Source organism: Halyomorpha halys, unplaced genomic scaffold (assembly GCF_000696795.3).
Source record: "Halyomorpha halys isolate HHAL.00 unplaced genomic scaffold, Hhal_1.1 Scaffold1069.1, whole genome shotgun sequence".
Classification (NCBI taxonomy): Eukaryota; Metazoa; Arthropoda; class Insecta; order Hemiptera; family Pentatomidae; genus Halyomorpha; species Halyomorpha halys.
The window spans coordinates 343,806-359,926 of NW_027107452.1; the positions used below are offsets into that span (position 1 = coordinate 343,806).

General features: G+C 29.8%; 1 protein-coding gene across 1 annotated transcript in view; it reads right to left on the bottom strand.

Moving 5' to 3' along the window:
- Positions 1–449: 449 nt before the first annotated feature.
- The window catches only part of kairos, a gene marked incomplete at its 5' end in the record, with an annotated part of 21,647 nt that continues 5,975 nt past the window's right edge, over positions 450–16,121 (bottom strand). Inside the window, 1 exon segment of the mRNA XM_014432529.2 lies at positions 450–5,481. Coding sequence (XP_014288015.1) covers positions 4,333–5,481 — 1,149 coding nt within the window.

Sequence of the window (16,121 nt, forward strand, 5' to 3'; positions counted from 1 at the left end):
CAGAATAGTAAAATGTGTCCTCAAATCTCCTTACTTGTCTTATCACCATGCTCCCATTATAACCCATTCTTCAAAAACATTCTCCCACTCCCTATTTCAACTCAAATCAGGGTTTATGAGAAGGCGTGATATCAGAAGACCTATAAACACACTTGAATTCCAGAGCACTACTTTTTTCTAGCACTACTACTCTTTCAAATCCCTCAGAAACCTTAAACAAACATCCTTATGCCATGACAAGAGGCAATACTTATAAATCCTACTTTTTTATCTAAAGGTAGTATGTCTGAACTTTAGATCATAACTTATTTAAATAATCATTGATAACTTATCAATCACAACTTGAACTTCTTTGTTTTCAACCTTATAAATGTTTATCATTAAATTTGTTTTATGAATGGAGGACATAACTAATAACAGACAATAACAATGATAATTGCACTGTATAATTACCATTCTGATAATACAATTATTACATTTATTATTTACATACAATAAACATTAAAGGAATTGAACAATATTAAAGACTATATTTAAAAAAATAAATGGTATAGCATGATTCAATATTATACAAAGACTTAAATAGGAATTTGACATCTAATATTTCTTTTGTTCATCAAATATAGTATTAAAACTACACAAACTAGGTAAAAACAATAATTCAGGGTTCACTAATATCATAGGACATTGTCTTCGCATAAATGTATAGCAAACACTATTCCTTCCTGTGCTTCCATTTTATTTAGTGTGATTATCACACTTTGTGCTTCACTTCGAACATATCACAAATATCACATACATTTATCCCAATACTGATTGGATACATAAATGTAATAAATACATAATTTATTTCACTTCTACTAGATAACAAAAATAGGTACTAATAGGGGTTATATATTTATCTACTTATTAAACCTTTCTTTCACATCAACATTATTTATAATTTTGGTATTGAATTGTTAATATTTACACATAAATATAGGTATTTCCTTTGACAGGATGAATTATGAATATTATGTAAGTACTATTTAAAATATAATGTATTGCCATCGATACAATTTAGAAACTTGATTGAATTATTGACAAAGAAGATTCGAGAATGTATTGAAATTCTAAAAGAGAATAATTATTTATACACTATAAAAAAAAAATTAAAATCTTAAATATTTTTTCTCATGTTGGGGAACATCGATCACCTATCTAACAACAAGTATTGAAGTTATTACTACTGTTGATAGAGTAAGAGCTATTTTAATCTAGTTTTATTAGATATATATTTTGTCTTTTTAATATAAATTTTATCTCTATTTAATTGGTTACATATGGAATGACAATTAATGGTTTCATATGTATTAGAAGCATGCAAATTCCACTTTTTTTGGGACTACAAAGGGTTTATTACTTTATTTCATGCCAAAAAATGAGAATGAAAGATCAAAAGTAAACTGCATTAATTTTGTGAAAAGGTAATTGGCAATGGAAGGTGCAACCTTTTGGTTTTAAGAACTTACCAGCAATAAAAGGGTATTGGCAGGAATAATTAGAGAATACAACTTAAAAGCATTTTGGGTGAATTATATTGATAATATTTTATTTTTTATAAAATTTGATGACTATTTGGAGCTGATAAAATTATTTTTTGAGACTGTGAAACAAGAAGGATTTGAATTAAAATGATCAAAATGTGGTTTTTCCAAATCTTGCATTAAAAATTAGGTCTTGTGATTGAAAATTGTAAAGTTTATCCAATAAATTATAACCTTCTAATTAAAGAGTTTAATCTTCCTTAAATAGATTAATTATCATTTCATCAGTTATTGCATAAAATAAATTTATATCATAAATTTATTGATCCTAGATCACACAGATTAGTGCCACTGTTCAATCTACTAAATAAAAGTGTGAAATCTATCTGAGGAGTATCAAGATTGTTTTAAGGAAAGCTCAATGCCTAGCTTTTTCTAGCTTTTTACAAAAAGATGAAGATTTAGCAATATTATTTGATGTAAAGGAGTTCATAGTTCTAGCATATCATAAACCATCAGAAAATTATACAAATTACAATTTTAAAATAATTTACAATGCTTAATCCAGACATTCTGTGCTTGAATATTTAGCCGATCATAATTAGAAGATAATTAATTCAATATAATTAGAAGAAATAATCATTGACCAAGAAGCTTTTAAAGAAGAAATTAAAACTGCAAAAACATTTAGAAATAGATGGTAATGTCAGATTTAAAATTTTAAATAATAGGAAAGGATTTATATTTCAGAAATGTTTGGTTTAGGCTTGCTTGAGAAAATATATGCATTTTTATGGTCATATTATTGGCAATTTTATAGCAGAGGAATTAAGATTACTTTACTGTTTTAAAAATCAGGATAAGATTAATTTTATCAGTATTCTGGAATCTGCTAGAAAAATAAATCTAGATCAGGAAGAGCTATTGGTCTGTATTTGAAATTATGTCCTACAAATTATCCATTTCAAATTATGTCAATTTATATCATCATAAGTTTTAGTGGTAACCACTCATGAAATACATCCACTTGTTAGTCGACCATTTCAGATAGATATAGATGGATTTTTACTTTCAATTAATAAAATTCATAATTATTAAAATTAAAATTAATTAACCAACTGGCAATGGAATATAAAATAAAAATATAATGAATATAATAATACAGAACATAGTACAATAAAGTTCTCGCCGGGATATCTTCTTTTTTTAAAACTTCAGCAATTCTTAAAACAAGGATATGATTTAGAATGGGATAGAGAAGAAGCATAACAAAAATTCAGAAGAAAGTTAAAGGAGATTGTAAGTTTCAAGAAGGTTATTTAGATTATACACCAAAAATAGAAATAAGCTCAATGAGGATAAAAGTGAACCAATTTTTTTAAAGGAAAGAATCTTAAAATCCATTTATGAAGAGAGATTGAAGAAGAAGTGTAAACAGGCAAATCTCTTCTGTAACACCAAACTTATATCTTACTCATTTACTACTGAGAAGAAGAGTCATTCACCAAGGGAAGTGAAACAGAATGTACTTAAATTTATCACTTTAAATATTAATAAAAAGGATTGATTTTTTTAAAGTAAGAAAATGAAACTAAAAGCAATTGATTATGATCAAATGAATTCCTTTACCACCAACAACTCATTTTAAAACCTCATAACAAGTGAGAAAGAGAGATAAATAATTAATTTTCTTATAAAAATATTTAATCAATATATCTACCAAACAATACTTCAAATTTCAGCGGAGAAAAATAATCCAATAAAGAGGAGCCTACAATTAAGAATAAAAAACAGTTGTACATCTGAAGTACAATGGTTGAAATTGTGAAAATCTTCCTCCTACCTTTTACTATCACTAGTGGCCTCTACTTTCAGTTTGAAATATTAAATAAGATAAATACAACCTCAAGTTTTAAAAACCAACAAACAAGCCAGAGATATTTATGGGGTTGATTTATCAACCAGCGTCCTATGAAGGTTTAATATAAATATGAGTTTTACAGCCACTTTTTACAGTAAAGATATGATTTAATAAATATTATGCAGTTCATTTCAATTTTTCTTCAAAAACATAAACGTTTTCCTAAATCCTTTTCTGATACATTTTGTCACATGACAAACTATTTTATATAGAAGGTTAATTTAATGGTTGTTTTCAAACCTACTTTGCAAATTTCAATCCTGTCTAGTTAAACGATTTGGATAACACTAGGTTTAATATATCAAGTTTAATAAAACTACATAATACAAAGATAAAAAAATATGTATATATTTATATATTTTGGTGACTTCAAAACCTTATCTAACCATTAGGTATACAGATTTAACACAAAATGTGTCATTATCAATACACTTGAATCCCCAAATTTTTTATTCCTTAAATTATTTTATTGAATTTATTTTTAGCTGTGGATTTTCTTCAAACAAATTAATAATTTTCAATCATAATCATTTTATAATTTTAAAAATGCAGTTCATAATTCAGGGGAAAATCATTTGTTCTGTCTAACAATCGTAGTTTTTAAGGCATTAATTATCCTGCCAGATGTTATGATTTTATCGATGATTTTAAGTTTATTAAATTTTTGTTTAGTAATTATTTCTAAGAAAATATCTTTTTTGGCATGAAATAGATATAATTCCTAATTTTTTATTTTCTCTTTTTATAGATCCTATTATTTTTCATTTTTTAAGTTCCAATCACCTCTCTTGAATATTACTGATAATGATTGTTTTAGATGTAAAGCATATTAACTGCTACATCAAGAAATATCCTCCCATAAATGATTATGGGCAAAATTTATAGCTATTTGACAAAAAGGTCTTTCAGGGTTGAACAAATAGAATTGTCACAGGAAACTTCTTCATCAGATTCTTTAGGTTCATTAGAAAACCAAGATGATTTTTGATTTTTTTTCAAACTTTCAGTGGACTGTGCTGCTGATGGAGCAGGAGTTTCTGATGTTCTCTTGTTGAGAAAGACTTCAATAGCACTTCCAATGACCTGAGGATCCACAACAGATCCTGATGGCTTATCCCAAACCACTTTATCCTTGCGCTTTTCCTTTTCTTTTTCTGCAGTTGTTTTCAAACTTCCAGATTTTCTCTCAAGTGGTTTATCTGCAGGAGTTTGTGTATCACTTTTGTCATTCCCTTTCTTGTTAGCCATGGGCATGTGACGTCTGAGAAACCAATTGCTAGGCCCACCTTTTTGAATCACATCAACAGTTGTGCAATCTGGAAGCAAGGAAACATCAAAACTGTTTGAACGGTTATTTTTTAGCAAATTTCTTTTCTCATCAATGACACTTGGAGGTTTTGGGGGTTCGATGGGTGGTTGTTGTGGTGGTTGTTGAGGTGGCTCAGTTATCTCTTGGGCTGATGATGTCAAAGAAGACATCAGTGTAATGAGGTCATTATTAGAGCACACTATACCACTTTGAGTGGTTGGTTGGCTCGTCCCTGGGGGAGGAGCTTCAGATGCTCTCCTACGGGACACTGCTTGATCCTTCAATGGAGCTATTCCTGTTACATCAGAAAATCTTCGACTCTCTTTTTGATGGTATCTAGCAACAGAAGCACCTTCCCTAACTTCACATACTTTTTCTTCATTTTCTGTTTGCCACATTTTTAGTTTCACTTTTCGAGCTGCTTTTATTTCTGCAATATCATCCATTATATCCAACTGAAGATTGAAACTGCTTCCAGACAAACTAGGTGTTGAATCCTTCCTTGGGAATCTAGGAGGAAGTCGGCTTCCAAATGCAGCAATAGATTCTCTCCTATCTCTTCCAAAAAGAATAGAAGTTGGAGGAGCTCTTGATATGGTGACAACAGAATGACGACGGCCTCCAGGAGATGGTGCTGGTGCTTGTGACAATGTGGCTAAAAATGCTGCTTCCATGGGCGATGGACCTTTTCCACCTTCGCCTCCTTGTTCTGATAACCTTCTCACCTGTAAACCATAAATACTATTATTAGATATATATTATAAATGAAGCCTGAGTATACATTTTACAATAAGACACTGATTGAGTATAAGTATTAAAAATTCTAACAATAATTCTAAAGACATGTCTTAATTCAAAATACTAGAGATAATTTATTGTTCATGCTATTAATTTTAAAAGAATTCAATGTAATTTGATACATAAACAAATAATTTTAACACACTCAGTAGTTTTTGAATGATAACAATCATGGGAAATTTGAGTGCTTTATACAAATTCTTTTAAAATGAAAATCTGGACTGCTACAGCATATGAAGGGTCAGGAGTTCAATACTTTGTAAGGAAGTACTGTTTCTTGAAGTTCTGTTTCTTACATGGAGATGATTTTTTCACTCAACTACAAGATTTTTCCCCATTTAAGAGCACCCAATTTATGAGGCTGGGTGGACCCCGGAGGGCTCCCAAACCCACCGGGTTGACTCATGGCTATAGTAACAGAATAAATAATTATCTGCCACTGCTGGATTTGATCCCAGGTCCTTGGAGTTAGTAACACATTACCTTTACTCACTGAGGTACTCCACTAATCCTTTAATAAAGATTTAATATATCAAGAATATAAATTTTTGAAGATACGATCCTTAGGGGATTGATTTCACCTTCAATTTTCAATTTTATAGTAAATTGGTTCTTGGTTTTTTAAACATTTGAAATTTTTATCTATAAAGTATGTTATTACCCCTTGTGCTGGCCATTGTGTGATTTTCTCAGGAACTAATAACAAAATGACCTTACACATACTCTCAACTAACAAATACCAACCCTTAGCTAGAACTGCAAAGTTGCAATATGTGTATATATAAATATTTGGCAGACTGTAATTTTATCAGAATGTAAATGTGTGTTCTATGTAAGAATGTAAATTTATGTCTAATGGAACCACATAAAAATTGTTTGAACTGTTTGAACAGGAATTAATAACAAAATGATCTTACACATACTCTCAGCTAACAAATACCAACCCTTACCCTAGCACTGCAAAGTTGCAATATGTGCAGTAGACACTATTTTATCAATGTACTAAATATGTCACAAATATTATTATTTGTAACCAATTAAATGTACAAACCAATTAAATATTTGGCAGACTGTAATTTTACCAGAATGTAAATGTGTGTTCTATGTAAGAATGTAAATTTATGTCTAATGGAACCAAATAAAAATTGTTTGAACTGTTTGAACAGGAATTAATAACAAAATGATCTTACACATACTCTCAGCTAACAAATACCAACCCTTACCCTAGCACTGCAAAGTTGCAATATGTGCAGTAGACACTTTTTTACTAATGTACTAAATATGTCACAAATATTATTATTTGTAACCAACTAAATGTAAAAACATATTATATATTGATTATTTGTAAACCAATTAAAGTAATACTCAAACTAATCAATGTAATCAATGCTTTGCACTTCACCATAACAATATTTATATAACAATATAAGCATTCAGACTATAACAATATGCATGAAAAAAAATTAGTATGAATTGGACAACTACGTCGTATGAATTTTTATGAAGCTATTACTATTCCAAAAAAATTTCTGATTAACCCTTACATGTATGTATGTATAGTGTTCTTCTGGAGGGACACCTTATATTATTTAATCTCAGCACAGTCTCTTGACACCTCTAGGTACTAATTGTCCCTCTGTTGGGATAACAATAGCTCTTGGGTTAGGAGAAGAGATTTATTGTTATACAGGTTTTATTTGTAAGTTGGCCTCAGAAACTTGTCATTTGGATTTCTCCACTTTACTCGGAAAGGTCTTTATTATGAATATATGCTTCAAGGAAATTTTACTTAATTTATTATATATTTATAATTAATAAGAATGGGAGGAGTGCCTCTAAATATGCTTTGGTCATTAATTACCACAGAGATTAGTCACGTTCCTTCCATGGGATATCATGGAGTTAGTTATCCTCAGACACTTTCCTATATTTGATTTATTCACTAATTTATTTTTTAAAAAAGTAAATTGCAGCTTTAGTTTGATTTTCTTTGTTATCTATATTTTTTACTTACTTTTAAGACAATTTTAATTGGATAAATTTTATAATGTTCCATAAAATTGTTTACTTGAATTCATTGTTCATTTTAAGTTACATTTAAATTTGGCAGACTGTAATTTTACCAGAATGTAAATGTGTTTTCTATGTAAGAATGTAAATTTATGTCTAATGGAACCAAATAAAATTGTTTTTATGATTTTCATAATTCTTAATTCAAAATATGTATTGAGTATATATTTTGATAATTTTATGTATACCTATAATTAAGAATTTTTTGTATTATTTATAATGTTGTTATAACCAATTCTTAATAAATTATGAAATTACTTTTTAAATATCTTAAACTCTGCCTATTTCAAATCAGAAACAATTGAGATGTTTCTGGTGTGGTACAGGTACTGTTACTGCTATTTGGGGGGGGGGAACAAGTGGGCCTAGTGGTCCTTTTTGCCAATACCTGGCTACGGAATTGCTACTGCGTACTAACCAAGATGGGAGTGTCAAGACTCATTTTTTGGGACCGCCGAAAAGTAAATATTAACTGATCCAGGCGGGAATCAAACCCACAACGTTCTGAACCGTGCCCTCTGGAACCTATGCCCCAACCTGCATGGCCATCCCTTCCCTTCCCGGTGTAATACTCCATGATTGGATTCGTGACAGAATAATAACCCAAATGCAAGGCATCCCTCTCAAGGAACATTTAAATTTTTCAAATTTTCTAAGAATATAAACCACTTTTGCTTTTTAAAATTATTTTTATGTTGTTATATAACCCTTAATTTAAAAATCATGCATCTAAGGGTTAAAGAAGAAATAATCTTAACCTAGAGTTGATTTATTACTGACCTAGAATCACAACAGTCATCATCCGTTTGTACTTCTCTAAAACTAATAGATCATTAGGCTAACATTACAGTTCTTAAATACTTAGTAATACTTTTTTTTTTTTAATGGAATCTTATTTTACTTACAGTCTCAGCTAATTGAATCTTGTTGTTTGAAGTTATTAAAAAAAAATAAGATAAATTTTAACCTGATTAAAATTGTATAAAATAACTTCCACAATCAATATAGGTACTATCAAATGTAATAATATTGTGTAAGTAATATATTGTTTTCATTTAATGTTTTGATTCATAGTTAAGGAAAAAGAGAAAGAAAGTAGAGTTATGTAGGAAATAATTGGATGGTAGTATGTAAGAATATAATTAAAAAAGTTTCTACATATTTTTTTATTTGTTCGTTACTCACAAAAAAATAACAACATTCAAATAACATTTTTAAAACAATCCAGAAATATTATCTAGTTTCACCACAATAAATCATAAAGTTATATTATGTTGATTATCTCATGTAATTAAGCACTCATCATCCCTGTAAAAATATCGAGTGCCTCTTTATAAGATAAGAGAAAAAAGAATGGGTTGTAAATGTAGAGTTTAATACATACATAAAACTATGGGAGCACTTGTGTATTAGAACTGGTTATTGTTAAAAGATTTCATACAAAGTTTATCGTCTTTTTTTTCTCTTCAAATTTAGCAATCAATATTAAATGACCATGATATAATAATAAGAAGCAATAAATAATTAAGAAAACATAAATTAACAAATGTAAACAGCAAGCCAATGAATTAGGATCCGAAAGAAAAAATAAATCTTCAAGAATAACTATATAACTGAGGTAGGGTGATGTAGTAGGCATCAACTAATGAGATGTACTTCACCCTGGTAGCAGTTTGTGTCAGCCATTAAAGTTTGGTGCCCTTTAGAACTCTAGAGGTAATTTCTAGCATGGTCTTCATTGAAAGACCCATTTAGCAATAAAGAGTACTGTATTTAATCATCTGATAGACAGCAGACTATAGACCAGGTGATGATCTATCCACACCAGCTCATAATATAATTTAAAGTACATAAAAAAAATCCAAAAACAAACTTTCCCAAGTATGAAGATGTGCAGAGTATGCTTATAATACAAAATTAAGTTTGGAATGGTAGATCCCTCAAAGAGTATTTTGATTTATAATGCCCGATAGTTCAAAGATATGGGTCCTGAATAGAAAAAATAATATTCATAGGTATTTCCAAACAGAAAATTACTTATTTCCTTGTAGATAAAGAAAAATAAAACACTGTTTTGTGGTACAAGGTTTAACCAAGTTGAAGCCCCTACAGGAGTTAATAATTGTAGAAAGTTTTTTCTTTTAAAACCCTGGATTAGCTGATGACATCTTGGTACCCACTAGAACCTGGATTCTACAGTAATCATTTCCTTGTTTTATTTTTCGCAACCTTCAAAATCATCAATATTTTCATGATATCACATACATATTGAACTGTAAAAAAAATAATTCCATCACGATCAATAAGTGAGTATATCACATTTTCTTGATTATATGTTTTCATTCTTAAGTTCATTTCTAGGATCTGAATATGTGTACTAACAGTACAAGTCAGTGCTCACTATTTTCAACATATCATCTATTGTCTATTGTTATCTATTGTTATTGAACCTTTCAGTGTTAGTTATGTTTTTTGGGCAGAAAGTGACCTATAATTGCACCACTTTTCACTAAAATAAATCTTTCTCTTATGAATTTATTTTTATATTTATAAAAATTATCGTGAATCAGAAACATTATTGGATTACAAAAATTACTAAGCTTCATTATACATAGCGTAATCTGCATTGTGAATACATAAAATTTGAATTTAAAAATAGGAAAATCTGGCCCAAATTTTGCCCTAGGTTGTTGTCATAAATTTTAGAAATTTGAGAAGCTTCTTCAAATTGTGGTAAAACGTTAATTATAACTAAAACCTTAATAACTATTAACCTTGTTAAAAGTGGTTATTAGGTTATAGCCAAAATAGCTTGGTAAACGTTATTTGGAGAGATCAGTTTTCCATAAATGTTTAGAAAAATGGTAAATTTCAGGGAATACTCTTCAGGCCTTTGGCAAGTTGGGAAATCCGGTCGAAATTGTTAGGAAATTTTAAACTTTGTACCCTCCTCTCCCAATAATTTATTGTAGTCTGATGAGGAGATCGAAAGAAAATCCTGGGATAATCTATGACGTTAATGCCAAACCAGAAAAACAATCGTTCTTGCTGTCTCCGAGAAAAGCCAGGGAATGTGGACCAAAGGATTACTTTTTTATTGGTCTTATTCTTGGGTTATTGTAACGTTAAATCACAAAGACTTGAGGATTTTTGCTTCTTGGTTGATAATAAAGTTTATTTTTTTCTTCCTAATTTCACTGATTTTTTTTTTTAACATGAACTTTTACCGATGGATAAATTATAATTAAAATTAAATTAGGTGAGATGTATCTTTTTATTTTTTAATTAGTTAAGAACGTCAAGTTTATATATATATTCCTTTTTTTATTAGTTCTTTGTTTATGTAGGACAGTTGGTTTTCTGAAAAAAAAAGAATCTCGACTTAAATATTTGTTGACTAGTCTTGTCTCACTGATTATGTCTTCAACGTTAATAAAATGACTCTCTAAAGTAAAAAAAACAAATAAATAAATATTTTATTTTCAAGATTAATTTCTACAAGCATCAGACATTAAAAGAAATTGAGAGACAAAGTTGATTGTCTAAGCGGTTTCTAGGGTTCCATTAATATTGCAGTGAAGTAACAGAGGGTTTGCTACGACAATGGGGTACTTCTTGCCGAGGGTGAAACGTTTTTAAAAAAAAAGTCTTCCTAAAAGCTTGCTAAATGTCCCGTATCGATCCAAACGTTCTACATTTTGCAGCACAACAGATAAGATTAAAAAACTTTTGTTTTCTGGTAGAGGTAGTATTTTTACTGAGCGCTGAATATCTTGAACATTACTATATAGATGTTAACAGTCGAGTTTGCTTCAAAGCTTTAAGTGACGTCCTGGGATCAGTAATGTATATGATACATGAAATAAAGATTTTGAGGAATATTATGACCCTGTTTCATATTGCACCCTGATACAACATAAAAAAAAAAAGTATTTATTCCTTTTTTTTCAGATGATGATGTTTTTATTTTTATGGATAGCGGAATACATATACGTTTCATGTAAAAGTGACGTGGAAAGCTATTGTCAAGTGCGTTCAGATACCACTTAGGTTTCTAGTATCGTTAGCGGCGTCGGTTTGAATCCGGCCTGGGCAGGTTGAATTTAATTTCATGTTGGATAATCGGAATATTTCGGCCTTCCCAATCTCGTAAAAAGAAAATAATTAAAATAACTGCTAAGGTCGCTTAATGTAATTTTTATATCTAAAAAAACTTGACTCTGATGATAAAACTTGCATTAATGATGAAATGTACAGTAATGATTAAACGCTATTGAATTAATTAAGACAGTGTTTAAGACTCGATGTGAAATTTTTAATTTATCTTTGAACCTTTGTTGAAAGAAATAATATATACATATGCAAGGACTAATGCTAAGAAGAACGAAAACACGCATTATTTTGTAGGTATGTGCTCCGTTTCAAATTCATATTCGAAAACATATTTAGGTGAATGCATATTGGCGCAAAAAACTCACAATTTCTGCTAGGTAGCTACATAATTACCTATATTTTAAGGTTTAAGAATACATTTTTATTTTTTAATAAATTTAATTTTTTTTTTATAATGTAGTTCATTGAACTATAAGGTAAAAAAGAACAGTAATTCTCTATCTTTTTCCAAATATAACATAAAGTTAAGACTGTTCTTTGGCTTGTTAAAAAGCTTCTTTATAAAAAAAATCCTGTGAGTGCATTCTATTTGTGAGTAAATGCAGTATCTCAGAATTGCGCACTATAGAACATAAATAGAGACCGAATTCTGTGCAGAAAACTTCGAAAAACGTACAGTAAAAAACCCGAAGTCTATCGTGCAGCAAAAACTCAAAATGTGTGTAAAATATCTAAATCCTGCAATAATCAACTTAATAGTTTAATTTATACTATTACTGCATGGAAATCTCACCTAACCTTGTTTGAATCAAACTAAACTCGATAAATACTCTCTACATTTATGCAAGCTTTCATAAATACTAAACTACACCGATCGACCGCCTATAATTTTGAGCACAATTGAAGAGCTATGAGGAAGCTAATTGTATTAAGTGATTTTATATTCCTATTATGAAGGTTGAAGTTCAATTTTTCAAATTCCTAAAAGTACCTCTATTTTAAGTTTTATAAAAAAATATTTAAGGCACTCTGTAGAAAAGAGTATATAAAAATATTCTCCAACCAAAATTACTTCTTATTTCTCCTAAAATTTGACATATTATGTTTTCCCCTTAGTTTTTCAATTATGTATCTACAAACGAATACACTACTACCCAAAAATTAACAAGAAACAAGTCAATGTAGAACAACTTTAAAAAATATGATTAAAAATAAATAGGTATGTATATTGTAAAATTTATATTGATCAGACCAATTGATTTTTTGTAAATAATATACAGAGGTGTTATAATATAATAATATAAACCAAAAAAATTAAAATTTCCACTAGCAACAAAAACGTCAGACGGAAGAACGAAGGACTAGAAGTGGACTGGGAATCCAAGTAAAAAACAATTACACTTCTCAGTTCTCTATGACAAGTTTGTTCTAGAGAGACTTTTACGTAGTCAACCAAACCTACTGATTAATAATGTTTCAAGAATATTTCTCACTTGCGTTTATATGTTTTTTTTGTGGTCAAATTCAACTATAAATTAAATATGGAAAAAAATATATAAAAATGGATTGTGAAATATGAAATATTTAGATCAAACATCAAATTGTATGCAACAAAAATCAAAATTTAGCCAAAAATAAGTAAAAAGTGAAATTTTATGAAGAAAAAACTCAAAAAGTTCAAATGCAAAAGTAGTGTTATTTGAAAGTCTTTTCCATACCTCGAATTTCTGTTGAGGTTAGGAAGAATTTAAAGCAAGAGAACAAAAGATGAAATTGCACCAAAATCCTGTCTTAAAAGTAGTACAAGAACGCGGTGGAAAAAAAATTCAGATATTTTACCTTAATTTTGTATTACTTTAATGAAAATCATGTATAATTACTAGTCAAGATTGATGAGTCTACCAAGCATAGTTGGAGGGAATGCAAAATGGTGGCTGTTTCAAAATATTTAAAAAAATAAATTTTTCATTCCGAGCTCCATATCTTTGAAATCACCGACAATACTAGAAAACCTAACAGAACATCATTAAAAGTAGAGTAAATTTTCTAAACTGTGAGCCTTAGTAATGATGCTTATGCTTAATAGTTCTCGACATACACTTTTTTTTTTTTTATTATTATTATTTGCTTAATTTTTAGGTGCCATATATAACTACAGGGTTAGAGGCACCGTATTCTGGATTTCGTGGTTACATTTCTCGATACAGGTTGTTCTTCTTTAGGAACTTAAACAAATTCTTCCAATTTTCTGGCAGTAAGGCTTGACGTTGTCCCCGGAGGACAAAAGACGTTCTTGATAATTCCAGATGCGAACAGTGTTTCAGGATATGCTCCATCGTCTGGGTATATTAACAACTATAATATGTCGGTGAAGGATTTCTTTCAAGAAGGTGCTTGTGTGTCAATCTTGTATGTCCAATCCTGAGTCGGGTTATGATGCATTGTTCACGGCGATTTTCGATAATTGGCAGTAGAGGTTAAGTATCACCAAGTATTGTTTTCATTTTATTTGTTTCAGGTACCTTGGACCAAAAAGTGCCATGCTTCTTTGCATTGGGTCAGAACCGATTTATGGTAACCATATAGCACCAAGTTACAATCAGACACTGGAAATAGGGTGCATTCTTCTTTGGCAGCTGTGTCAGTCAGTTTTTTTTCCCGTTATACCTGCATGACTGGGAACCCACAGGAAATTTACTTTTTTGTGTGTTTTATTAATTAAAGTTATAATGGGAAAAACAATGGAGTTGTGCGAAATTTTGAATAGCCTTGATGTTCGAGTAAGAATCACTACAGATCACAATAAAGGAGCCATTAACTTCATGTGCTAGCGTTAATGACAAATACATTGGATATAACTCGGAGGAAAACACAGAGAATGTGGGGGAGGACTGTAGCGGATGGTCTCCGCAGGTAGAACTACTGAACAACCAACATGATTAAAGTATTTTGACCCACCAGTGTAGATACATGTACAGCCCTTGTAGCTAGAGAGAAGGCTTAAAAACATTGCTTGAGTACTTCAGGAGGGCTGGATGATTTATTATTTATAGATTCTAAAGTGAAATCAAAACACTTTTTTAAAAAACAACATTTCATGACATTTATACTGAAAAATCAGTACTTACTGTATTTATTGCGAGAAATCCTTGTCTCAGGAACCGTGAGACGTACATATTTCTAGAAAGTAGTCTATGACATCTCTCGTCGTCGGAGTAATAGTTCTCACGATATTTGACAAAATAAATTAACAAGATACAAGATTTCTAGTTGTTCGGACAAAACTTTTGGTTTGTGAAAAACTATATCTCAGGGACCATTAGATGTACAGATGGCTACCAGCACTCAAATTAAAGATAGTTGAATGTACTATGATGTAGTTTATTACGTTTATCTTCGCGGGAGTAGTAGTTTTTATGATATTTGCATATGAATATGAATTTTGCATATGACATTATTATGTTGAACAACTATAAATTAGTTTATTTTAGCAAATATCATGAAAACTACTACTCCTACAAGGATAAACTCGTAAACTACTTTATTGCCCATTATACTAGCTTTAATTTGAATGCTAATAGACATTTGTACATTTTATGGTTCTTGAGATAATGATTTCCTATAACAAATCCACCAACTACTGATTTTTCAGTATATATTTCATGAAATGTTACTTTTTTATAAACTGTTTCTCGGTAACTATTGAACATGAATATCTCTACTTTTGCTCATATTTTAGCTAATATATTATACTTTAAATAATGTCCTGTTAGGTTGTCGAGTTTTGTATGTAGTTTTAATGATATGAATCTCCAAAGAAAAATTTTTTTTTAATATTTGAAAAATACGTCATTGTGTATTCTTGCGAGCTTTACTTACCAGACTCATCGATTTTGATTAGTAATTATACATAGCTTTCATTACTGTAATAAAAAATTGAGGTGAAATAACTGACTTTTTTCTCTTTAATGGCTCTTGTATTACAACGAAACCCTACTGATATATCCAGTACGTCACCTATAAACGAATATGTTTGTTACCAAAACCATTGCTCCTCTATTTATAACCTACTTGGCGTTAGACTTTTTCTAAAAACGTTCATGTAACATTTTATCAGTGATGGTTAATTTCTAAATATTTATACTTCTTCACTATCTCTGTTACCTCTCTCTTATACCATCATTTATGTTTTATTAAACATTACGAATAAATTGATAATAAAACATACAAAAATTAATGGTTGGGTCTGCAGGATTTATCTTCTATTTCCCACTCCATATTAAGTTATCTCTTTATGGCAGTTAGAACTTCACCTTATCAGATAAAACTTCCGCTCGGAATACTTTCTCTTACGAGAATACAGAGCGAATAGAATTCAGGTGCC